Raw genomic sequence first — 26,564 nt, forward strand, 5'->3', positions numbered from 1 at the left:
TTGACTCTGTCTACACTTTCTGCTGCCTCTGACAGCCAGCATAATCAAGGACCCCACGCACCCCAGACATTCTCTCTTCCACCTTCTTCCGTCGGGAAAAAGATACAAAAGTCTGAGATTGCATACCAACCAATTCAAAAACAGCTTCATCCCTGCCACCATCAGACTTTTGAATGGACCTACCTCGCATTAAGTTGATCTTTCTCTACGCCCTAGCTATAACTGTAACACCGCATTCTGCACTCTCTCCTTCCTTCCCTATGTTCGGTATGCTTTGTATAGCGCAAGAAACAATACTTTTCACTGTATGTTAACACGTGACAAATCAAATTAAATCAAACATTCTTGGTGAGACAGTGGTTAGCACTGCTGCCTCACAGCGCCAGGGACCCGGGTTCAATTCCCAGCTTGAGTCACTGTCTGTGTGGAGTTTGCACATTCTCCCCATGTCTGCATGGGTTTTCTCCAGGTGCTTCAGTTTCCTCCTGCAGTCCAAAGATGTGCAGGTTAGGTGAATTGGCCATGCTAAATTCTCCCTCAGTGTACCCAAACAGGTGCCGAAGTGTGGGCGACCAGCGGATTTTCACAGCAACTTCATTGCAATGTGAATGTAAGCCTACTTGTGACTAATAAATAAACTTTAACATTACTTCCATGTCCCATTTCCTTATTGCTCCGTGCTGTCTGAAAGTTTTCTCCCTTCAGTCTCAATTCCTTGCCATCTCCAACAGTCTTTTAAAATGTTCTCTTTCAGATAGCTATCCACTTGCCCTTTAAAAGCTATTACACATTTTGCTTTTCCCCACTGTTTCCAATCTTGTCTGAAGCGTATATCCTCCTGAAGTCAACTGAGACTCAAAGTTCATCTCACTCTTTGAGAAATGCACACTTCAACATTGTGACCCTGTACTTCGTGCGTGACACTAGCATAAATTTTGAGAATAGCAATAATTCCAACACTGACCCCCCCCCCCCCCCCCCCCCCCCCCCCCAAGGGATGATTCCGATTATGTCTCTAAAACATTGCCGAACTTAACCACAACTTTTGTTTTCCCTTTATTCTTTCATGGGATATGGACATTGCTGGCAAGGTTGACATTTGTTGCCCATCCTTAATTGCCCTTGAACTGAGAGGCCATTTCTGAGGGCTGTTAGGAGTCATTCACATTGCTGTGGGTGTGGAACCACACACAAGCCAGACCAAGTAAGGATGGCAGATTTCCTTCCCTAAAGGGCATTAGTGAACCAGACAGGTTTTTATGTCAATCAGTGATAGTTGTCATGGTCACCATTACTGAGACGAGCTTTATAATTCCAGATTTATTGATTGAATTTAAATTCCACCAGCTGCCGTGGTAGGATTCAAACCTGTGTTCCAGAGCATTAAGGCTTCTCCGCATAAGTCCTTGAACTGATTCCTGATCCATGCTGCCATGCTCCTTCAGTACTGCATGCCTTAACTCTGTCCTCTGCAATACCTGGTTCAATATCTTGAAATCGTTATTCACAAAGAATCTAAATTTGTCAGATGTGACTTGTCTCGTGAGACTGATATTAGGCTGACTGGTACTGATTAGCCTGGTTTGTCTGTTTCCCTTGTTACATGACAACCTTCCAGTCCTCTGGCACAGGTTCCATATCATGGGAGATTCAATGTCTGTGATCAGAGCTTCTGTTATTTCCCCTCTGGCATCCCTTAATGAAAACATTTGGAGCCCGGTATCTTTACATTTAAGTTTCATCGGATTTTCTCAGCAGTTTTTCCTGATCCAAAGTTATTCAGCTGATTCACCATCTCCCTTTGTACTATTTTGTTCCCACCATCGCACTACTGTAAGAAAACTCTGTGAAAAGCCTCTTGTGACCTGATTCCCCATTTCATTTTTAATTGGCCCTGCTTGCAACATTCTGTTACTCTTGTGTTTATAAAATGATTTATGTTGTTTCAAGTCAGTATTTTGTTTATCTGCCACCAGCCCCCCACCCCAATTCATATCTTTTCTAATCTTTGCGTTGCTGCAATATTCCCTCCAATCTGCCTGATTTCCTTGTGTTATAGTCTTTATTTGGTCATGTGCCTCATAGCCACATTCCAATGTGAAATTCTCTCCTTAGTCCAGGAACTCCCTTTATTCTGCTGCACTCCCATTATGTTCCTTGGGCATGTCTTGTCTGCACTGTAACCATCTCCTGTTTGTACATTTCTCATTGTTTCTCACTGTCTCATTGCTATTTTTTCCCCAGTTTCCTCTTGATCTGTGATTGGCCTTTCCAATCAATCAACCTTATTTTTGACTTCCTCTCCTTTTCAATTTTCCTACAGAGTAGAACAATGTTGTGGTCACTATTTCTCAGTTACTTCATTTCCTGGTATTAGAGGCACTCCCCCCTTTGTCACACCAAATACAGACTTTCAGAAAATATGTGACGGAAATCCCTCCCCTCTTTTGCCTCTTGCAACTCTCTCTGCAATCTATCTTTGGATAGCTAAATAATCCGTTATTAATCCATCATTCCTGCATTTTTCTCCAAATGTCCTCCTCTGTCACCTTCCCATTGTTCACTGATCTATAATACATGCCCCATGTACAATTCCATTCTTATTCCTTAACTCTAACCAAATTCGTTCAGCTCTTTTTGCAAAATATACATCGTAAAATTTCCAAAGGAAACATTGCAAAACATTTCAAATTGTCATAACAGGAACATGCAATGACATTCACATTTTCTATATAGATCACGTCACACTCTGAGGTGCTTCAATAAAATAAGGAGAATATTACAAATGTTTAAAAAATGTCAATTGCAGAAAATGCAATGATGCTCAAATTAGCTACATTGGTTATGTTGCACGCTGAGGCGCTTCAACACATTTGCATTTACTATATACAGTCAACGATAGGCTTACAGTCTGAGGGGTTCGGCACAGTTACCAGATCCTCAGTGTACTATGGATAAAAGGCCTTACACACTGGCCTTTTTCCATTGCGCCTTGGTAGTGGCTGCCTCCAGCTTAAGTGCGTCCTTCAGCACGTAGTCCTGGACCTTGGAATGTGCCAATATACAAAACTTCGTCGAGGATAAAAAAGTAAAGTTTATTTATTCGTCACAAGTAGGCTTACGTTAACACTGCAATGAAGTTGCTGTGAAAATCCCCTAGTCGTCACACTCCGGTGCCTGTTTGGGTACACTGAGGAAGAATTTAGCATAGCCAATGCACCTAGCAGCATGTCTTTTCGGACTGTGGGAGGAAACCAGAGCACCCAGAGGAAACCCAAGCAGACACAGAGAGAATATGCAGACTCCACACAGACAGTGACCCAAAGCCGGGAATCGAACCCACGTCCCTAGTACTGCGAGGCAGCAGTGCTAACCACTGTGCCACCGTGCTGCGCTGACAACTCTTTGCACTGGAAAATCAGCACGTTTTGGGCAGACCAGAAAATGTCTTTCACCAAGTTGATGGTCCTCCAGCAGTAATTGATGTTTATCTTGGAGTGCATCCCTGGGAACAGTCTGTGGAGCACAGTCCTGCATCATGGAGCTGCTCGAGATGAACCTCAACAAAAACCACTGCACCTCTCTCCAGACCTTCTTTGCAAAGGTATATTCTGCAAGGAGGTGTGTGGCCGTCTCTCTCCCTACCAGCCCTGCAACTGCTTTGAGGGCAGTGTGTAATGGCGCAGAGACTTCGGGCATGCATAATAATGTGATGGGGAGCGTACTTCTCACCACCAGCCAAGCAAGGTCTTGGTGCTTCTTTGAAAGTTCTGGTGATAAAGCATCCTGACAAATGACCTTGACAGTTTGCTCAGAGAACCATCTGACAGGATCCACCATCTCCTTTCCCTCAGGGCCTCGAGACAATTATCTGCAGACTACAGCCTGATAGACTTGTGGTTAAAAGTCTTTTCTGCAAACGTTTTCACAAGGGACAGGTAATATGCACAGTCCAACTACTTGGAGCGCTCTGCAGCAACATGGCCAAACCCATCCTTCCCAACACTGAGGATAGATAGAACCTCAGCATATAATGACACTTGGTGTTTGCATACTGGGGATCTGCGCAGAGCTTGATGGAGCCTCATACAAAGTTGGCCATTAGGATGAGGGGAGCTTTGGTTATGCTTCTCCCTCCTTTATCCGGTCCTTTGTAATGGTGTCCCATTCACAATCCTTATACTCCCTTCAGACCTGTCCTTTGCACTTTCCTGATTTTCTTATGTTTTTGCCTTATGTTTTTCCCCACAGAACTAGTGACTTGAGCAACGACATTGGTCCTAGCCCTGTGGAACAAAGTCGAGCCCCTCTTGCCCCATATCGCCCAGTACTGACTCAATGCAAACTGTGCGTGGAAATCGGGCTGCTCATGTTCCATGGTGTCTCTGCATTATCTGCACAAACAATGCACTGAAAATTGTGTGTTGAATCAAGGGACAATCTCTTCATTAATGCTCATTATATTGTAGTGCAGTTATATTATGAATTATGGCTGTTCCCCACTCATTGCTGTTTCCCAGTCCTCTTGTTCTGTTTCCATTCCCTCTCAGCTTTGAAATGAATGTTTTCTCATAATGGAGTGATTTTTTTTTTTGTTTTCTCCTTTAATAAATGTTTGTTAAATTCCTGAATCCTTTGAGTCTAATCGCCTGACTGATCTGGCTCCTATTGTTTGTGCGACGTTTGGCTCCATTGATGGATTTTGTTTCCCAGAGGAGCAGCACTGAGAGAATTAACAGGGAGACAGGGAAAGTTCACATTGTGGGTCTTGTATTGAACATACAGGAAGATCTGCATTACTCCGATAAACCTGAGGCTGTGATTGCAGCAATACTTGTCATAGTCTGACATATTCTGTTGGACGTGATATTTATTTTCCTGTTATTTGTGGTTCTCTAACGTCCCCTTCCCCCTACAAGACTGTACTTAGTGCCCCCCACCCCCACCCAGGCAGCGTCATCACCACCTCACACCCCACACCCCCACAACATTGTTACACATGTAGAATCAACATCAGCAGAGAAGGCTCATCTAACAAATGGAGAGAATATTGGGCTACAGCTTAGAGCCCTCCGGGAGTAAGGTGAGGTATAAATTGTTCATTTATATAGACACCATCCCATTCCATAAAACTGTAGAATGTTTACAGTGCAGAAGGAGGTTATTCGGCCCATCGAGTCTGCACCGACTCTCCAAAATAGCATCTTTTCCAGGGCCCTGTAGCCCCACATGTTTACCATGGCTAATCCACCTAATTTACACATCTTTGGGTACTAAGGGGAATTTAGCATAGCCAATTCACCTCACCAACACATCTTTAGACACATTCAACACTCCGAAGGCAGGAACAGCATAGGTTAGATAAGAATAAATCTCCCTCTACACCATTAATCCCATTAAGCATTCCCTGGGGAAGTACAGCATGGGTTATTTATTATGCTTATTTATTTATTAGTCACAAGTAGGTTGCAATTAAATTACAGTGAAAATCCCCTAGTCGCCATACTCTGGCACCTGTTCGGGTACACTGTGGGAGAATTTAGCATGGCCAATGCACTAATCAGCATGTCTTTAGATATAGATACAGAGTAAAGCTCCCTCTACACTATCCCATTAAACCTTCCCCAGGGAAGTACATCATGGGTTAGATACAGAGTAAAGCTCCCACAAGACTATTCTGTGGTGCCTGCTGCACAGTCTGTTTTAACCCTTATACGGTGGACAAATAACCACGAGTAGACGTCTTGTTAGTACAACCAATATTTATTTAAGACACACAATCAATAATCACCCACCCAACCAACAATAAGTTATCTTTACAGAGAATACGAGAGTTCAAGTCCAATACAAGACCTTAACTTAACTTTGAGTGACTGGCAAGTACCCAAGCAGATATTGGCCTTTATCTGTGCGCTGGTCTCTCTAGTCCTCTGCGTAGTCTGGTCCTTTGGTCTGGTCTGGCACTCTGGCTCTGGTCTTCCTTCCTTCTCGGGTGTGGTGGCTCTCCTCATGCTGGTCGTCGCTGGTGATGGTCACCGATGTTGTAGCTCGTTCGTGGGGTCAGGGAGAGAGAGAGAGAGCTTCTGTTGTGCAACAGCTTTTATCCCTCCCTTGTTTTGTGTCCTTTTGGGTGGTCTCCTGATTCTTGTCAATCAATCAATCAGAGCTTGATCACCCTGATCGATAAGAGTCCAATCAGGTGCTGCCACACCGATCTCTGGGTGTGTACCCAACGGCCATGCCTGTAGGTGCTGGAGGCATGTAGGTCACATACTTCCCTCCCAAATAAGGGTTTAAGGTAAACAAGTCTGTCTGACCAGGGAGTGTCCATTGTCTTTGGGATGGCCTATTTCCTGTGTATTCAGTCGTCTGAGCTGCATCTCTGTCTTTGAGGCTGCAGCCTGCTGTTTTAGTTCTTGCCCAATTGTCCCAGAGTGCTTTACAAATCGCCATTTTAGATTGGTCATAGTCCCTCCTGTTGATCCTGAACGCGAAGCGTGATGGATCACAAACTCAGGACCAGTATCTGTCAGGAATTCCCCAGTCACTCAACAGTCAAGCAAGGCCCAGGCATTGGCATGTACAGTAATAATAATCCCTACAACATACTTATATTCCAGAAGCTACAGACAACAACACTCTATAAATATAAACAACCACATATTCTAAACACCATTATTGCAATAAGCTAATTACAAATCAACATTCAGACAACAAACCATTACAATAAGTATTCGCGAGTCCAGGGTACATTCCGATATGAAGATTTTCAACTGTCCATTATTGTCCATTAGTGCAAAGTGCAATCTGGCGGGTTCTCTGTAAACATTCTGCTAATGAATTAGAGGGGACCGTGATTCGAGGGCGGACCCCACGTCTTGTCATTGTGTCAAATCACAAATAGCCGGGATATGAAAAGTTCATCTTGCTTGGGGTGTCCTGCGCGCTTACCCTGATGATGAGTCCGATGAGGTAGATCCCAGGTTGCATCTTTGTCATCGTCCGTCATTGTCCTGAGGAGATCAATGTCATTTCTGCTGTTATCGTGTCTAACATTTGATGTATATACATGTATTTAAACTGTCCATACCCTCCCCCCTGTTTTTTTTTCTGAAGCTGCATTATATTCAGATAATCCACTGGCAAAAGATTTGACTCCCAAGTGGCAACGTTCTGTTCAAAGCACCATGCCAGCTGATGAAAGTACAACAAATGACATTTGATTTTTAAAAATCAGTACACAGTTCTCAAGAAATGAGTTTTAAAACAAAAGACCATCAGTTTGCTTTCAAAGAGTCTTGCAGTAAGTTACATGAAAAGGCTGCTGTGTAGGGAGATCTTTCATTACTTTTCAGTGGCAAGAAAAATGACTCAAAAGTAACTGAGTACATTGCTGGCAATATTCAACTTGCGGTCTCACCCTTCGACAGACGTTCCATGCCAATTTTCCAAGTGATGATATTTAAATTCATTGAAAGTCACACGGCTTTTATTTAAAGAAATGTTCAATCCTCATAAAGAGTTACCTGAGTCAACAACTGGATAACAAGATTAATCATGATGAAATGGTTTTCTAGCATTTTAACATAAAGGCAAATCAAATTTCATCAGATAGTGTTTTCTGCAGTTCCAGGAGCCATTTTAGGAACAAGGTGGGAGATTGATCCTGAATCTGGCAGAAATGCTTCTCTTTCTTTGATCAGTCATAGTCCCTGTATGAGCGGCTTCCGTAACCACCACCACCACCGTAGTGGTATCCACTTTGGTCCTTGTACCCAGCCGAATAGCTATCCCGGTCTCCTGTATCGTACCGGCCTCTGCCGCTATAGCCGCCGCGCCTGTCACTATCCCAATAGCCACCTCCTGCTCCTCTCCTGCGGCCACTGTTACTGTAGCCGCCTCTATAGCCGCCTCGACCATACCCGCGGCGGCCTCCAGTCCTATTCTTGGCATGACCCACCCGGATCTGGCGCCCATCGAGGGATTTTCCATTCATCGCCTGCAGCGCGTCCCTGGCGTCCTCTGGGTTTTTGAAAGTGATGAAGCCTATTTCCTGTGTATTCAGTTGTCTGGGTTGCAGCCTGTTTATCTCTGTCTTTTAGGCTGCAGCCTGCTGTTTTAGTTCGTGCCCAATTGTCCCAGAGTGCTTCACAAATCGCCATTTTAGATGGCCCGTTTGGTCACAATTCCATCAAACATTCCCAGGCCAGGTACAGCGTGGGTTAGCTACAACACTAACTTCAACGTGACTCACCCATAATTGAAGGAAATATGCTGTCATTCATTATAAATCATGACACGGTCTCCAGGCGTGAGAAGGGAAGAGAAGTTGCTATAATATCGATTTATCCTGGAATTTTTGAAGTTTTATCTGGATGTTAATTTGTCTCCTGGGATTTATCAGTGAATCAACTCCCGGACAAGTTCTCCTTCAGGCCACTATCAACATTCCGTAAACACAATAATTAATGGTTCGGATATAACATTGTTATATTTCTGATTTTATTGCAGTGACCAATTAGCACCACACTGCCTGAAACAGGGAGGGCCTGGCCTTTTTTAGTCATGCCTCATATATGAGGAACTGATGACTGGCAATGGAATTCAGAAATATCAGCATTAAGCCCCAGCCTGATCCTCCAGGAGAGACTCCCTCCCTACCAGAAGTATCAGCTTAATAGTGACATGTGTTGTAATTGTGACAGAGGGTAATAGTGGTGGGAGGATATAATGGTGTTAGAGGGCAGGATGGTGCATGGAACCGTTGTTACAGCAACCCCCGTCCCATCACATGGGAAACCACAGACACCGACCCTTGTCCCATCACTGGGGGGAGGATTCATGAACACAGACCCCTGTCCTTTCACTGGGGGAAGTCACAGACACAGACCCCTGTCCCATCACTGGGGGGAAGTCACAGACACAGACCCCTGACCCATCACTGGAGGGAATCATAGAAATCATAGAAACCCTACAGTGCAGAAGGAGGCCATTTGGCCCATCGAGTCTGCACCGACCACAATCCCACCCAGGCCCTACCCCCATATCCCTACATATTTACCCGCTAATCCCTCTAACCTACGCATTTCAGGACTCTCAGGGGCAATTTTTAGCATAGCCAATCAATCTAACCCGCACATCTTTGGACTGTGGGAGGAAACCGGAGCACCCGGAGGAAACCCACGCAGACACGAGGAGAATGTGCAAACTCCACACAGACAGTGACCCAAGCCAGGAATCGAACCTAGGTCCCTGGAGCTGTGAAGCAGCAGTGCTAACCACTGTGCTACCGTGCTATCATAGAATAGGCCATTCAGCCCATCGAGTCTGCACCAACCACAATCCCACCCAGGCCCTATTCCCGTAACCCCACATATTTACCCTGCTAACCCCCTGACACTAGAGTCAATTTAGCATGGCCAATCCAACTAACCCGCACATCTTTGGACTGTGGGAGGAAACCAGAGCATCTGGAGGAAAACCATGCAGATATGGGGAGAATGTGCAAACTGCACACAGACATAGATCACGGACACAGACCCCCTGTCCCAACACTGGGGGGAGTTACAGACACAAACCCCTGTCCCAGCACCATGGGGAATCTCGGACAAAGATTCTTGTCCCATCACTGGAAGAATCGCAGTCACAAGCTCTTGTCCCACCCTAGAGTCACAGAATAATTACAGCACACAAAGGGACCATTTGGCCTGTCATATTCATGCCTGCTCTCTTCCAGAGCATCTCACCTGGTGCTTCTCCTTTGCCTTTTCCTTGTAACTCTGTAAATGATTTCTCTTCAAATAATTATCCAATTCCCTTTTGAAAGTCACGATTAAACCTGTATGCACCACACGCTCAGACAGTTCTTTCCAGATCCTAACCATTCGACGCTTAACATTTTTCCTCCTGTTGCTGTCGGTTCTTTTTGGCATTCTCTGCAAATCTATGTCTTCTGTTCTTGACCCCTCCGCCAATGGAAACAGTTTCTTGTTATCTATGCTGTATGCACCCCACATCAGTTTAAATACCAACGTCAAACTTCTTCTCAACCCTTTCTTCTCTGAGGACACCAGTCCCAACCTTTTCAATCTATCCTCATGACTGGAAACCATTCCCATTAATCTTTTCTGGATCTAATGCCTTCATGTCCTTCCTAAAGTGTGGTGCCCACAATTAAACACAATGGGCAGGATTTTCCGGCCGCACTCTCCCCAAGGCCAGAAATTCCACCCCAGGTCAACAGACATTTGCATGGTCCACCAAATTTTCTGTCCCGTCCGCTGCGATTCCTGTGGTGGGCGGGGTGAGAAATTTCCACCCAATACTCCAGATGAAGCTGGACAAGTGTTTTCTAAAAGTTTATTATAAGTTGCTTGGGTGCGGAATCACAGACATAGACTCCCTGTCCTTTTACTGTTTGGGTGGGGGTTTGGGGGATCATAGGCCAGGCCCCAGTACCATTAGTGCGAGCGAATGACCTCCTTGGTGCTGTAAGTGTTGAGATTGTTTGCCATCAGTAAGACACTTGCTCTGCACTGTGTTCGATTTAAACAGTATGGGTCAGTCAGCGCCATATTGCGGAGCTACTGCAGCCCCCACCTCCGTGCCAGGGCTGTGAATCAGGTGAGCAGGGAAACGGGTTGAAATTGATAATGGACACAAGCTGTAGGAAGGGATAAAGTAACTGAAGGTCCCTCCTAAAAGTATCCATGTGGAATTTTGGTTCCAGCCTCAGTTCGCACGGTGAGAGTTTGTGTCCCATTATGATCCCATTTTAACCATTTGTTCTTTTGTTGTGTCAACGGCTCAGCTAATGAGTTTCCATTTTCATTGAAAGAACGACTGATTTAAGGAATGTGAACCCATAAACATCCTGCAAGTTAAGCAATCTAACAGACTTTAACATGCTCGGTTGTTTTTGCAATGCTGGCCTTGGTCACAAGCCTGGATTCCTCCCATCTATTTTTGCTGACAGCTTTTTCCAGTGTTATAGCTTGGTGGACTCGAACACGTCCTGTACTCTTTCCACCCACTGCAGACTCTGTGCCGCAGTACTGGCCGTTCCCTGGAAACCCAGCGCACACACATCATCATCAGAACATTCTGTATCTCAGGCCAGTCTGAGTCAAGCTTCAGAGGAACAACTGCAATTCGATTTTCAAGTTTGCTGACGACACCACCGTAGTGGGTCGGATCTCAAACAATGACGCGACAGAGTACAGGAACGAGATAGAGAATCTGGTGAACTGGTGCGGCAACAATAATCTCTCCCTCAATGATAACAAAACGAAGGAGATTGTCATTGACTTCAGGAAGCGTAAAGGAGAACGTGCCCCTGTCTACAGCAATGGGGACGAAGTAGAAAGGGTCGAGAGGTTCAAGTTTTTAGGTGTCCAGATCACCAACAACCTGTCCTGGTCCCCCCATGCTGACACTATAGTTAAGAAAGCCCACCAACACCTCTACTTTCTCAGACGACTAAGGAAATTTAGCATGTCAGCTACGACTCTCACCAACCTTTACAGATGCACTATAGAAAGCATTCTTTCTGGTTGTATCACAGCTTGGTATGGCTCCTGCTCTGCCCAAGATCGAAAGGCACTACAAAAGGTCGTGAATGTAGCCCAATCCATCACACAAACCAGCCTCCCATCCATTGACTCTGTCTACACTTCCCACTGCCTCGGCAAAGCAGACAGCACAATTAAGGACCCCACGCACCCCAGACATTCTCTCTTCCACCTTCTTCCTTCGGGAAAAAGATACAAAAGTCTGAAGTCAGGTACCAACCGACTCAAGAACAGCTTCTTCCCTGCTGCTGTCAGACTTTTGAATGGACTTACCTTGCATTAAGTTGATCTTTCTCCACACCCGAGCTATGACTGTAACACCAGATTCTGCATTCTCTCATTTCCTTCTCTATGAACAGTATGTTTTGTCTGTATAGCGCGTAAGAAACAATACTTTCCATTGTATGTTAATACATGTGACAATAATAAATCAAATCAAATCAAAAATCAACTAGCCTCACTGCCCATGGCCTGGGGAGGGGGGGGTTAAGGAAACGTATCAGGTGAGGTTCCTGCTCCTGATCCAGTAGTCTGCTCCCAGGGGGCTAGAGATTTGCTGAGGTCAAAGGGGTGAAGGGTCACTGTTTGGGGATATGGAATCACTGTCAGTGTTCATTGTTGTGTGGGACTCTCCGGTCACAAAATCACTGACTGGACCAGTGGGTCATTGGCTAGGGATGTAGGTGACCGTCTGGGCCAGGAACTGTCTGGAGTAATGGGTCACTATTTATTTGTGGGATTGATGGCTGCAGCTGTGAGCTCAATGTGTGGGAGCGTGGGGTCAGTGTCCAACATTGGGGTCAAAGTCTGGGAGCGTGGGGTCACTGGGGATGTGGGGGTCACTGTCTGGGAGTATGGGGTCACTGTCTGGGATTGTGGGGTCACTGTCTGGGAGCGTGGGGTCACTGTCCGACATTGGGGTCACTGTCCGGGATCATGGGGTCACAATCTGGGAGTGAGGGGTCAGTGTCTGGGAGCGTGGGGTCACTGTCTGGGAGTAAGGGGTCAGTGTCTGGGCATGTGGGGTCACAGTCTGGGAGTGTGGGGTCACAGTCTGGGAGTTAGGGGTCAGTGTCTGGGAGCGTGGGGTCACTGGAGGTGTGGTGTCATGGGGGGGTGTGGGGTCACAGTCTGGGAGCATGGAGTCACTGGCAGCGCGGGGTCACCGTGCGGCGGTGTGGGGTCACCGTGCGGCGGTGTGGGGTCACCGTGCGGCGGTGTGGGGTCACCGTGCGGCGGTGTGGGGTCACCGAGCGGCGGTGTGGAGTCACCGTGCGGCGGCGTGGGGTCACCGTGCGGCAGCGTGGGGTCAGCGTGCGGCAGCGTGGGGTCACTGTGCGGCGGTGTGGGGTCACTGTGCGGCGGTGTGGGGTCACCATGCGGCGGTGTGGGATCACTGTGCGGCGGTGTGGGGTCACCGTGCGGCAGTGTGGGGTCACCGTGCGGCGGTGTGGGGTCACCGTGCGGCGGTGTGGGGTCACCATGCGGCGGTGTGGGGTCACCGTGCGGCGGTGTGGGGTCACCGTGCGGCGGTGTGGGGTCACCGTGCGGCGGTGTGGGGTCACCGTGCGGCAGTGTGGGGTCACCGTGCGGCGGTGTGGGGTCACCGTGCGGCAGTGTGGGGTCACCGTGCGGCGGTGTGGGGTCACCGTGCGGCAGTGTGGGGTCACCGTGCGGCGGTGTGGGGTCAGCGTGCGGCAGCATGGGGTCACCGTGCGGCGGTGTGGGGTCAGCGTGCGGCAGCATGGGGTCACCGTGCGGCAGTGTGGGGTCACCGTGCGGCAGTGTGGGGTCACCGTGCGGCCGTGTGGGGTCACCGTGCGGCCGTGTGGGGTCAGTGTGGGGCCACCGTGCGGCAGTGTAGGGGCAGTGTGGGGTCACCGTGCGGCAGTGTGGGGGCAGTGTGGGGTCACCGTGCGGCAGTGTGGGGGCAGTGGGGGGTCACCGTGCGGCAGTGTGGGGTAACTGTGGCTGTGGGTTGTTGAGGATTCTGAAGGGCTCTGACAGGGTGAACACTCCGATGTTGTTTCTGCTGGATTGGGAATAGCGAGGGCGGGGCCCAGACTCGGACAAGGGATCAATCATTTCGGATTCAGATAAGCAGAAATCTATTCACTCAAGGGATTGTGAATCTTTGGAATTCTCCAGCCCAGAAAGGTGTGGATGCTCCCGTCATTTACTCTCTTTAAGACTGAGATAAGACAGGGCTTTGGTCTCTCGGGAAGCAGAGTTAATGGGGAGTGGGCAGGTTACATTTGATTCCTGTTTGTGGGTTTGGTTGTGTTTGGGGTGTTGTCTGTAACCAGAGGGGTTGAGGCTATGCTGAGGAAAAGGAGTAATGGGCACATGTTACCTGACAATAGCCGAGTGACACAGTAGCAGCATTTATTTATTATACAATATATCAGACATAGAATTAGACACAGAAATTTGGTCCATAGTATTTCAGCAGAGCTGCGACCCCCGGTATAGATCACAGGTTCAAACATGCTTTCCCAACATGTGCAGCAGGAAGTGACAGAAAAGCTTCCTGGAAATGAGTAACTGGAAGGCGTATGTGATTCTGCTCTGGAACATATCGAGTCACCAGTTCAAACATGTTCTCAGAAAGGGTTGGGCTTCAATCGGTCAGGCAGCAACATTTTGGAAAAAGTCTTTTAAGTTCTCAGCTACTGAGACAGACTGGCCCCTCCACGTGACTGTTTGTGTCAACACTGGTGAACTGGATGTGAAGCTAGCACACTTGCTGACTTAGGTAGCTGGATGAGTGCTGCCTACTCTTGCCGATCAGCTGGTCCGATTGCCAGGGGCAGCAAGAGTGCCAAGGCAGCAGCTTCGATGGAGAATAGATGCTCATCCTTCACCCCTGGGCATGTGGAGTGCATGAACTGTGCCAGTCTGAGCAGGTACTCCAGGTTGTGTCCTGAACAGCCACTGCACCCAACAATCTGTCTGGCAATGTCGTCAGCCTGGGCTGGACCCAGATACAGTGGGTTCTGAGGCGTGGCAATATAAACCAGGGCCATGATGCTGGCACAGGGTTCTGTGCCCTCGGGAAAGAATTCCACAGTCTTGCACAGGTATCCCCCAAGCACACTTTCACGAAGGTTCAGGTACTTCAGCGAAGTCCTGATTTGATCGTCCCGCACCTCGTAGGCCACTCCCCATGTGTCAGCCTGAGCAGATGGAGAGAGAGAGAGAGAGAGTGAAGATGCGATTAGACTCAGACATCGGTAAAGGTACAGCTCACATATCAAAGCAGTAACATCTGTGTCTGTGTGTGTGTGTGTGTGTGCGTGTTGGGGGGGGGGGGGGGGGTAGTTTCAATTCCAACCTCAGGTGGAGACAACCAATCTCAGCCAGAAGTTCCTAATCCTGATCACTCTTCTGCCCATACGCCAACTGTAGGTGAGGACGGGGGCCATGCCAGACTCCATCCACAATTAACACACATCAGCAGTGCCATTACTCGGGGTGCAGTTTAAGTGAAACTTTGTGTAACTGTGACATAACTTGCACACTTTTATATTCCAGCCATCTTGAAACCTAATGTTCCATTAGTCTTTTTAACTTTTTTTTCTTTTGGCAAAAATAGAGTGGTTTGGGTTTAATCTCAGTTGTTTGGGTTTAATCTCAGTTGTTTGGATTTAATCTCAGTTGTTTGGATTTAATCTCAGTTGTTTAGATTTAATCTCAGTTGTTTGGATTTAATCTCAGTTTGTTTGGGTTTAATCTCAGTTGTTTGGGTTTAATCTCAGTTTGTTTGGGTTTAATCTCAGTTGTTTGGGTTTAATCTCAGTTTGTTTGGGTTTAATCTCAGTTGTTTGGGTTTAATCTCAGTTTGTTTGGGTTTAATCTCAGTTTGTTTGGGTTTAATCTCAGTTTGTTTGAGTTTAATCTCAGTTGTTTGGGTTTAATCTCAGTTGTTTGGGTTTAATCTCAGTTTGTTTGGGTTTAATCTCAGTTTGTTTGGGTTTAATCTCAGTTTGTTTGGGTTTAATCTCAGTTTGTTTGAGTTTAATCTCAGTTGTTTGGGTTTAATCTCAGTTGTTTGGGTTTAATCTCAGTTTAGAGTCTCCCACCATCCCCCCTCCTCTAACCTTAAAAAAAAGGACTCGGAGTGAGAGCAGGTAAACCTTTTCTTTCTCTCTTTCGTTTCTTAGTAAGGGAAGTTAACAGGGATGTCAGTGCAGGCAGTGCAATGTTCCTCCTGTGGGATGTTTGAGGTGAGGGACACCAGTGTCCCAGCTGAGTACACCTGCAGGAAGTGCACCCAATTCCAGCTCCTTGAAGACCGTGTTAGGGATCTGGAGCTGGAGCTGGATGAACTTCGGATCATTCGGGAGGCAGAGGTGGTCATAGATAGAAGCTTCAGGGATGTAGTTACTCCGAAGAATGAAGATAGATGGGTGACGGTGAGAGGGGCTGGGAGGAAGCAGTCAGTGTAGGGATCCCCGGTGGTCGTTCCCCTTGGCAACAAGTATACCGCTTTGGATACTGTTGGGGGTGACGACCTACCAGTGGTGGGCCACGGTGACCGGATCTCCAGCACTGAGTCCGTCCCTGTGGCTCAGAAGGGAAGGGGGGAGAACAGGAGAGCAATAGTCATTGGGGACTCAACAGTTAGAGGGACAGATAGGAGGTTCTGTGGCAGCGAAAGAGACTCACGGGTGGTATGTTGTCTCCCGGGTGCCAGGGTCCGTGACGTCTCGGACCGTGTTTTCAGGATCCTTAAGGGGGAGGGGGAACAGTCACAAGTCGTGGTACACATCGGTACCAACGACATAGGTAAGGGAAGGGACGGGGATTTAAAACAGGAATGTAAGGAGCTAGGGTGGAAGCTGAGAGCCAAGACAAACCATGTTGTCATCTCTGGTTTGTTGCCGATGCCACGTGCTAGCGAGTTGAGGAACAGGAAGAGAGTGCAGATAAACACGTGGCTGCAGGGATGGTGTAGGAGGGAGGGTTTCAGTTACATGGATAATTGGAGCACATTCTGGGGGATGTGGGACCTGTACAAACAGGACGGTTTGCACCTGAACCAGAGGGGCACCAATATCCTGGAAGGGAAATTTGCTACGGCTCTTCGGGGGGGTTTAAACTAATTTGTCAGGGGGATGGGAAAACGAGCTGTAGTCCAGAAGCCAGTGTTGAGTGTAGTGAGGTACTGAGGAGGGTATCAAGGTCGCAGGAGTGTACCGGCAGACAGGAAGATGGGTTGAAGTGTGTCTACTTCAATGCAAGGAGCATCCGGAATAAGGTAGGGGAATTGGAGTGTGGATCAGTACTTGGGACTACGATGTTGTGGCCATTACGGAGACATGGTTAGAACAGGGACAGGAATGGTTGTTGGAAGTTCCAGGGTATAGATGTTTCAGTAAGAGTAGGGAAGGTGGTAAAAGAGGTGGAGGAGTAGCATTGTTAATCAAGGATAGTTTAACGGCTGCTGAAAGGCAGTTCGAGGGGGATCTGCCTACTGAGGTAATATGGGCTGAAGTTAGAAATAGGAAAGGAGCGGTCACGTTGTTGGGGATTTTCTATAGGCCCCCAAATAGTAATAGAGATGTGGAGGAAGAAATACCGCGGGCGGCACGGTAGCACAGTGGTTAGCACTGCTGCTTCACAGCTCCAGGGACCTGGGTTCGAATCGCTGTCTGTGTGGAGTTTGCACATTCTCCCTGTGTCTGCGTGGGTTTCCTCCGGGTGCTCCGGTTTCCTCCCACAGTCCAAAGATGTGCGGGCTAGGTTGATTGGCCATTCTGAATTGTCCCTTAGTGTCCCGGGATGCATAGTTAGAGGAGTTAGTGGGTAAATATGTAGGGATATGTGGATAGGGCCTGGGTGGGATTGTGGCTGGTGCAGACTCAATGGGCCAAATGGTCTCTTTCTGCACTGTAGGATTCTATGATTCTATGATAAATTGCAAAGCAGATTATGGATAGGTGTGGAGGTCACAGGGTAGTTGCCATGGGTGACTTTAACTTTCCAAACATTGATTGGAACCTGAATAGTTCGGATGGGGCAGTTTTTGTACAGTGTGTGCAGGAGAGTTTCCTGACACAATATGTGGAAAGGCCGACAAGAGGTGAGGCCACATTGGACTTGGTACTGGGTAATGAACCGGGCCAAGTGTTAGATTTGGTTGTGGGAGAGCACTTTGGAGATAGTGACCACAATTCGGTCTCTTTTGTTATTGCAATGGAGAGAGATAGTGCCGTACGGCAGGGCAAGGTTTATAATTGGGGGAGGGGTAATTATGATGCGATTAGGCAAGAATTAGGGAGCATAAGATGGGAACAGAAACTGTCAGGGAAAGGCACAAATGAAAAGTGGAGCTTGTTCAAGGAACAAATACTGCGTGTCCTTGATAGGCATGTCCCTGTCAGGCAGGGAGGAAATGGCCGAGTGAGGGAACTATGGTTCACAAAAGAGGTTGAATGTCTTGTCAAGAGGAAAAAGGAAGCGTATGTAAGGATGAGAAAACAAGGTTCAGTTGGGTCGCTTGAAGGTTACAAGGTAGCAAGGAATGAGCTAAAAAAAAGGGCTTAGGAGAGCTAGGAGGGGGCATGAGAAGTCCTTGGCGGGTTGGATCAAGGAAAACCCCAAGGCTTTTCACTCTTATGTGAGAAATAAAAGAATGACCAGGGTGAGGTTAGGGCCGGTCAAGGATAGTAGTGGGAACTTGTGCATGGAGTCAGAAGAGATAGGAGAGGTGATGAATGAATACTTTTCTTCAGTGTTCACCAAGGAGAGGGGCCATGTTTTTGAGGATGAGTGTGAGATACAGGCTGATAGGCTGGAGGAGGTAGATGTTCTGAGGGAAGATGTATTAGCAATTTTGAAAAACCTGAGGGTCGATAAGTCCTCTGGGCCAGATGGGATATATCCTAGGATTCTTTGGGAGGCAAGGGATGAGATTGCAGAGCCTTTGGCTTTGATCTTTGGGTCCTCACTGTCCACGGGGATAGTGCCAGAGGACTGGAGAGTGGCAAGTGTTGTTCCTCTGTTCAAGAAAGGAAATAGAAATGACCCTGGTAATTATAGGCCAGTTAGTCTTACTTCGGTGGTCGGGAAGTTAATGGAAAAGGTCCTGAGGGATAGGATGCATGACCATTTGGAAAGACGACCTCGAAAGCTTGTGTGGCTTTTGCTACCAAATAAACCTGTTGGACTTTAACCTGGTGTTGTTAAACTTCTTACTACATTTGGAAAGATGCAGCTTAATCCGTGATAGTCAGCACGGATTCGTGAAGGGTAAGTCTTGCCTCACAAATTTGATTGAATTCTTTGAGGAGGTAACTAAGTGTGTAGATGAAGGTAGAGCAGTTGATGTCGTATACATGGATTTTAGTAAGGCGTTTGATAAGGTTCCCCATGGTCGGCTCATGAAGAAAGTAAGGAGGTGTGGGATAGAGGGAAATTTGGCCGATTGGATAAGTAACTGGCTATCTCATAGAAGACAGAGGGTGATGGTGGATGGAAAATTTTCAGACTGGAGACCAGTTACCAGCGGTGTACCACAGGGATTAGTGCTGGGTTCTCTGCTATTTGTGATTTTTATCAATGACTTGGAGGAGGGGGCTGAAGGGTGGGTCAGTAAATTTGCTGATGACACCAAGATTGGTGGAGTAGTGGATGAGGTGGAGGGCTGTTTGTAGGCTGCAAAGAGACATTGATAGGATGCAGAGCTTGGCTGAAAAATGGCAGATGGATTTTAACACTGATAAGTGCGAGGTGATTTATTTTGGTAGAATAAATTTGAATGCGGATTACACGGTCAACGGCAGGGTTCTGAGGAATGTGGAGGAACAGAGAGATCTTGGGGTTCATATCCACAGATCTCTGAAGGTTGCCACTCAAGTGGATAGAGCCGTGAAGAAGGCCTATAGTGTGTTAGCATTTATTAACAGGGGGTTTGAGTTTAAGAGCCGTGGGGTTATGCTGCAACTGTGCAGGACCTTGGTGAGACCACATTTGCAATATTGTGTGCAGTTCTGGTCTCCTCACTATAAGAAGGATGCGGTAGCGCTGGAGAGAGTGCAGAGGAGATTTACCAGGATGCTGTCTGGTTTGGAGGGTAGGTCTTATGAGGAAAGGTTGAGGGAGCTAGGGCTTTTCTCTTTAGAGCGGAGGAGGATGAGAGGCGACTTAATAGAGGTTTATAAGATGATAAGGGGGATAGATAGAGTGGACGTTCAGAGACTATTTCCTCGGGTGGATGTAGCTGTTACTAGGGGGCATAACTGAGGTTCATGGTGGGAGATATAGAAGATTCATAGAAACCCTACAGTGCAGAAGGAGGCCATTCGGCCCATCGAGTCTGCACCGACCACAATCCCACCCAGGCCCTACCCCCACATATTTACCCGCTAATCCCTCTAACCTACGCATCTCAGGACTCTAAGGGGCAATTTTTAACCTGGCCAATCAACCTAACCCGCACATCTTTGGACTGTGGGAGGAAACCGGAGCACCCGGAGGAAACCCACGCAAACACGAGGAGAATGTGCAAACTCCACACAGACAGTGACCCGAGCCGGGAATCGAACCCGGGACCCTGGAGCTGTGAAGCAGCAGTGCTAACCACTGTGCTACCGTGCTATAGGAAGGATGTTCGAGGTAGGATGTTTACCGAGAGAGTGGTTGGGGTGTGGAATGGACTGCCTGCTGTGATAGTGGAGTCGGACACTTTAGGAACTTTCAAGCGGTTATTGGATAGGCACATGGAGCTCACCAGAATGATAGGGAGTGGGATAGCTTGATCTTGGTTTCGGACAAAGCTCGGCACAACATCGAGGGCCGAAGGGCCTGTACTGTGCTGTACTGTTCTATGTTCTAAAAATATACTTTATTTGTAAAACATTGGGAAGAACATTACAAACATTTCCAAATGGCTCTCACACAAGTGCAACAATATTCAGGTTTTCATGTTGCCCTCCTGAGGTGCCGTCCAAGAAATGTTACAGATATTTCAGAATGGTCACTCCCAATGGCGCAAAGGTATTTAAGTTGTCTGCCTAGATCAAGGTGCTTTAATCCAGTTGTGATACAGGTATTATTGACTGTACACATAAACTTCTTATTTTCTCCTAGATACCAGATTTCACCAATTTCTGTACTTTGAAAGTCCAAAGTTCACCCACAGTTCCCAGCCTCTGAGCTACCTTTCTTAGACTAAATTGCTGAATTGAAAAGATATTGATAATTATATTAAAGTCAGTGCAAACTGTTGCTTAGGAAATTCATAGAATTCCTACAGTTGAGAAAGAGGCCATCCCCCAACCTAACCTGCACACCTTTGGACTGTGGGAGGAAACCAGAGAAAACCCACACAGACACGGGGAGAACATGCAAACTCCACACACAGACAGTCACCCGAGGCCGGAATTGAACCCGGGTCCCTGGTGTTTTGAGGCAGCAGTGCCATCCACTGTGGCACCGTACCACCCTTTTTGTTATGAATTCTGTGGGTGCAGTATCGGTGACTCAAACCCAGGGAATGCAATTCAAAGTTTCACAACAATGCCTCACTGTAAAATACTTACATCAACATCTTCCAGTAAAGTGACAACACGAGCTGGCTGTAAAACAGGAACAAAACAGATTTATTAACACGTTGACAGTCTGGGTGGTGAGAAAACAAGATGTGGAGATGCCGGCGTTGGACTGGGGTAAACACAGTAAGAAGTTTAACAACACCAGGTTAAAGTCCAACAGGTTTATTTGGTAGCAAAAGCCACACAAGCTTTCGGAGCTGCAAGCCCCTTCTTCAGGTGAGTGGGAATTCTGTTCACAAACAGAGCATATAAAGACACAAACTCAATTTACATGAATAATGGTTGGAATGCGAATACTTACAACTAATCAAGTCTTTAAGAAACAAAACAATGTGAGGTGAGTGGAGAGAGCTTCAAGACAGGCTAAAAAGATGTGTATTGTCTCCAGACAAGACAGCCAGTGAAACTCTGTGGGGGTTACAAATAGTGTGCCATGAACCCAATATCCCGGTTGAGGCCGTCCTCGTGTGTGCGGAACTTGGCTATCAGTTTCTGCTCAGCGACTCTGCGCCGTCGTGTGTCGCGAAGGCCGCCTTGGAGAACGCTTACCCGAATATCAGAGGCCGAATGCCCGTGACCGCTGAAGTGCTCCCCAACAGGAAGAGAACAGTCTTGCCTGGTGATTGTCGAGCGGTGTTCATTCATCTATTTGTAACCCCCACAGAGTTTCACTGGCTGTCTTGTCTGGAGACAATACACATCTTTTTAGCCTGTCTTGATGCTCTCTCCACTCACGTTGTTTTGTTTCTTAAAGACTTGATTAGTTGTAAGTATTCGCATTCCAACCATTATTCATGTAAATTGAGTCTGTGTCTTTATATGCTCTGTTTGTGAACAGAATTCCCACTCACCTGAAGAAGGGGCTTGCAGCTCCGAAAGCCTGTGTGGCTTTTGCTACCAAATAAACCTGTTGGACTTTAACCTGGTGTTAAACTTCTTACTGAGAAAACAAGAGACAGCCGTCTATTCCAAATCAGTGAGTGGATCCCATTCCTTCCACAACCCAAATGTTAACTTCCCAGACAGTGGTGGGACAGGCTCTGTGTCTACAATCCCTTCGCACAGTAATACTCTCTGTGTCAGCTCTGGCTCAGTTGTAGCACTCCTACTACGTCAAAGACCTAAAGTGCCAAGTTCAACTCTCGCTGCAGGGCCCAAGCACAAAAATCCAAAATTGACGCTCCAATGTATTATTAATGGGGTATTGCACAGTCAGAGGTGCTGTCTCTAGAATGAGATTTTAAACCGAGACCCTGTCTGTTGGATGTAAATGATCCCAGGGTATCATTTGAAGAGCAGGGAATAAATATTGGCCCGATGTCCCAGCCAATATTTATCCCTCAATCAACATCACACAAAACTGATTAGCTGGTCCTTATCTCATTGCAGTTTGCAGCTAATTTGCTGCTGTATTTCACGCATCACAACAGTGACTACACTGCAAAAGTCTTCTTTGATCGGATGGGTATCTGTGATTCCCACTGACGGGTTCCCTGCTCCCCGCCCCCTGGCGGGTTCCCCATTCTCCGGCCCCCCGGCGTGTTCCCCGCCTCCCGCCCCCCCAGTGGTTCCCCGCCTCCCCAGCCCCGGCGTGTTCCCCAGTCTCCACCCCCGGCTTGTTGCCCACACCCTTCCGGTTCACCACCCCCCCTGCCCCCCGCCCCTGGCACGTTCCCCACTCCCCCTGCCCCCTGCGGGTCCCAACCCCGGCGGGTTCCCCGCTCCCCCCCGCCCCCGGTGGGTTCCCCGCTCCTCCCACCCCCCCGCCGCCCCTGGCAGGTTCCCTGCTCCCCCCTCTGATTCTCAGTCTGTGACCTCCTAGCGATTCTCCAACAGAAGGAGGCCAAATCTTTGTGTTTGGATGTAATGGGACCTCAATCTCTCAGAGGATTCAAGTTCAACAATCATTTTTCTAACAAGTTCACCCAAACCCCACCCCACCCCACCCCACCCCACCCAACCCACCATCTCCTGGTTGCCTCGGTGATAAGAATCTCCATGCCAGAATCTCCTGCTGTAACCTCGGATGAAGCCAATCTTCCTGGAGGTGAATTCAAAATCTGGTTTCCAAATCAGTGAACCGTAACCAAAGATCCAGACAGGCCGCTCCAGGGGAAAGCTGTGTCTCTGCAGGAGGGAAGCAGCTTCATCCCCCTGCAAATGCTCAGCTACCTGGGGAGGCATCACTGGGAGAGGGCTCTCTGCAAATACACTACCCTGGAACTAGAACCTCACTCCTTACCCTCCTCTCTGTCCTCTCACTCACTCTCTCTCCTCTCTCTGTGCCACTATGCCCTCTTTGTCTATCCTTTCTCTCTGTTTGTCCTCTCAGTCTCTGTCCCCTCTCTCTCCTTTCACTCAGTCCTCTCTCTATCCTCTCTCACTGTCACACCTTTAACTCACTCTGTCCTCTCTCTGTTCCTCTGCCCCCTTTTTCTCTCTCCCCCCTTTCAATCTCTATCCTCTCTCTGTCTCTCTCCCTCTCTGTATTCTGTCCAGCTCTCTGATTCACTCTGTCTCCCCTCTCTATCCCCTATCCTCTCTCCCTCTCTCTCTGTATCTGTCCAGCTCTCTGATCCACTCTGTCTCCCCTCTCTATCCCCTATCCTCTCTCCCTGTATCTGTCTAGCTCTCTGATTCACTCTGTCTCCCCTCTCTATCCCCTATCCTCTCTCCCTGTATCTGTCTAGCTCTCTGATTCACTCTGTCTCCCCTCTCTATCCCCTATCCTCTCTTCCTGTATCTGTCTAGCTCTCTGATTCACTCTGTCTCCCCTCTCTATCCCCTATCCTCTCTCTCTGTATCTGTCTAGCTCTCTGATTCACTCTGTCTCCCCTCTCTATCCCCTATCCTCTCTCTCTCTGTAACTGTCTAGCTCTCTGATTCACTCTGTCTCCCCTCTCTATCCCCTATCCTCTCTCTCTGTATCTGTCTAGCTCTCTGATTCACTCTGTCTCTCTATCTGTCTAGCTCTCTGATTCACTCTGTCTCTCTATCTGTCTAGCTCTCTGATTCACTCTGTCTCTCACTTTATTTACTCCAGCCAGTTTCAGTCATTGGCTTGTTAATTAAAGCTCTGACCAATCAATGCTTTCCAGGCGAGGATTGGGTTTAGAAGCGACCAATCAGAGAGTCGCAGCCGGACTGAAATCTTCCTGCGAATTGCATCAGATTTCGGTTCAATGACGCAACAGCCCAGAATAGAGAGAGAGAGACAGGGGGATAGAGAGAGAGACAGGGGGATAGAGAGAGAGAGAGACAGGGGGATAGAGAGAGAGAGACAGGGGGATAGAGAGAGAGAGACAGGGGGATAGAGAGAGAGAGAGACAGGGGGATAGAGAGAGAGAGACAGGGGGATAGAGAGAGAGAGACAGGGGGATAGAGAGAGAGAGAGACAGGGGGATAGAGAGAGAGAGAGACAGGGGGATAGAGAGAGAGAGAGACAGGGGGATAGAGAGAGAGAGACAGGGGGATAGAGAGAGAGACAGGGGGATAGAGAGAGAGAGACAGGGGGATAGAGAGAGAGACAGGGGGATAGAGAGAGAGAGAGACAGGGGGATAGAGAGAGAGAGACAGGGGGATAGAGAGAGAGACAGGGGGATAGAGAGAGAGAGACAGGGGGATAGAGAGAGAGACAGGGGGATAGAGAGAGAGAGAGACAGGGGGATAGAGAGAGAGAGACAGGGGGATAGAGAGAGAGAGAGACAGGGGGATAGAGAGAGAGAGACAGGGGGATAGAGAGAGAGAGAGACAGGGGGATAGAGAGAGAGAGACAGGGGGATAGAGAGAGAGACAGGGGGATAGAGAGAGAGAGAGACAGGGGGATAGAGAGAGAGAGAGACAGGGGGATAGAGAGAGAGAGACAGGGGGATAGAGAGAGAGACAGGGGGATAGAGAGAGAGAGACAGGGGGATAGAGAGAGAGACAGGGGGATAGAGAGAGAGAGAGACAGGGGGATAGAGAGAGAGAGACAGGGGGATAGAGAGAGAGACAGGGGGATAGAGAGAGAGAGAGACAGGGGGATAGAGAGAGAGAGAGACAGGGGGATAGAGAGAGAGAGACAGGGGGATAGAGAGAGAGAGAGACAGGGGGATAGAGAGAGAGAGACAGGGGGATAGAGAGAGAGACAGGGGGATAGAGAGAGAGAGAGACAGGGGGATAGAGAGAGAGAGAGACAGGGGGATAGAGAGAGAGAGACAGGGGGATAGAGAGAGAGACAGGGGATAGAGAGAGAGAGACAGGGGGATAGAGAGAGAGACAGGGGGATAGAGAGAGAGAGAGACAGGGGGATAGAGAGAGAGAGACAGGGGGATAGAGAGAGAGACAGGGGGATAGAGAGAGAGAGAGACAGGGGGATAGAGAGAGAGAGAGACAGGGGGATAGAGAGAGAGAGACAGGGGGATAGAGAGAGAGACAGGGGGATAGAGAGAGAGAGACAGGGGGATAGAGAGAGAGACAGGGGGATAGAGAGAGAGAGAGACAGGGGGATAGAGAGAGAGAGAGACAGGGGGAGAGAGAGAGAGACAGGGGGATAGAGAGAGAGACGGGGATAGAGAGAGAGAGACAGGGGGATAGAGAGAGAGAGACAGGGGGAGAGAGAGAGAGAGAGACAGGGGGGAGAGAGAGAGAGACAGGGGGAGAGAGAGACGGGGGATAGAGAGACAGGGGGATAGAGAGAGAGAGACAGGGGGATAGAGAGACAGGGGGATAGAGAGAGAGAGAGACAGGGGGATAGAGAGAGAGAGACAGGGGGATAGAGAGACAGGGGGATAGAGAGAGAGAGACAGGGAGATAGAGAGAGAGACAGGGGGATAGAGAGACAGGGGGATAGAGAGACAGGGGGATAGAGAGAGAGAGACGGGGATAGAGAGAGAGAGACAGGGGGATAGAGAGAGAGAGACAGGGGGATAGAGAGAGAGAGACAGGGGGATAGAGAGAGAGAGACAGGGGGATAGAGAGAGAGACGGGGATAGAGAGAGAGACAGGGGGATAGAGAGAGAGAGACGGGGGATAGAGAGAGAGACGGGGGATAGGGAGAGAGACGGGGGATAGGGAGAGAGACGGGGGATAGAGAGAGAGACGGGGGGATAGAGAGAGAGAGACGGGGATAGAGAGAGAGAGAGACGGGGATAGAGAGAGAGACAGGAGGAGATAGAGAGAGACGGGCATAGAGAGAGAGACAGGGGGATAGAGAGAGAGACAGGGGGATAGAGAGAGAGACAGGGGGATAGAGAGAGACAGGGGGATAGAGAGAGAGACAGGGGGATAGAGAGAGACAGGGGGATAGAGAGAGACAGGGGGATAGAGAGAGACAGGGGGATAGAGAGAGAGACAGGGGGATAGAGAGAGAGACAGGGGGATAGAGAGACAGGGGGATAGAGAGAGAGACAGGGGGATAGAGAGAGAGAGACGGGGATAGAGAGAGACAGGGGGATAG

General features: G+C 48.3%; 1 protein-coding gene across 1 annotated transcript; it reads right to left on the reverse strand.

Annotated features, from left to right (window-relative positions):
- Positions 1–13,845: 13,845 nt before the first annotated feature.
- On the reverse strand, positions 13,846–24,115 carry chac1 (ChaC, cation transport regulator homolog 1 (E. coli)). Its single transcript, XM_078233171.1, has 4 exons — positions 24,077–24,115; positions 23,093–23,591; positions 21,116–21,151; positions 13,846–14,746 (listed from the first exon to the last, which is right to left on the reverse strand). The coding sequence occupies exons 2-4, from the start codon at positions 23,309–23,311 to the stop codon at positions 14,345–14,347; spliced, it is 657 nt and encodes a 218-aa protein (XP_078089297.1). The 5' UTR covers positions 23,312–23,591; positions 24,077–24,115; the 3' UTR covers positions 13,846–14,344.
- Positions 24,116–26,564: the final 2,449 nt, after the last annotated feature.

Source organism: Mustelus asterias, chromosome 18 (genome assembly GCF_964213995.1).
Source record: "Mustelus asterias chromosome 18, sMusAst1.hap1.1, whole genome shotgun sequence".
In the NCBI taxonomy this organism is placed as follows: domain Eukaryota; kingdom Metazoa; phylum Chordata; class Chondrichthyes; order Carcharhiniformes; family Triakidae; genus Mustelus; species Mustelus asterias.

Bases quoted from the DNA above. Each gene is read 5' to 3' on its own strand.
- chac1 (XM_078233171.1), bottom strand. From the start codon at position 23,311: ATGCCTCCCCAGGTAGCTGAGCATTTGCAGGGGGATGAAGCTGCTTCC. The intron at 21,152-23,092 runs GTGGGTTGGGTG...CCTGTTTTACAG, and splicing joins ACCGAGGCAACCAGGAGATG to CCAGCTCGTGTTGTCACTTT. The intron at 14,747-21,115 runs GTAAGTATTTTA...CCATCTGCTCAG, and splicing joins CTTTACTGGAAGATGTTGAT to GCTGACACATGGGGAGTGGC.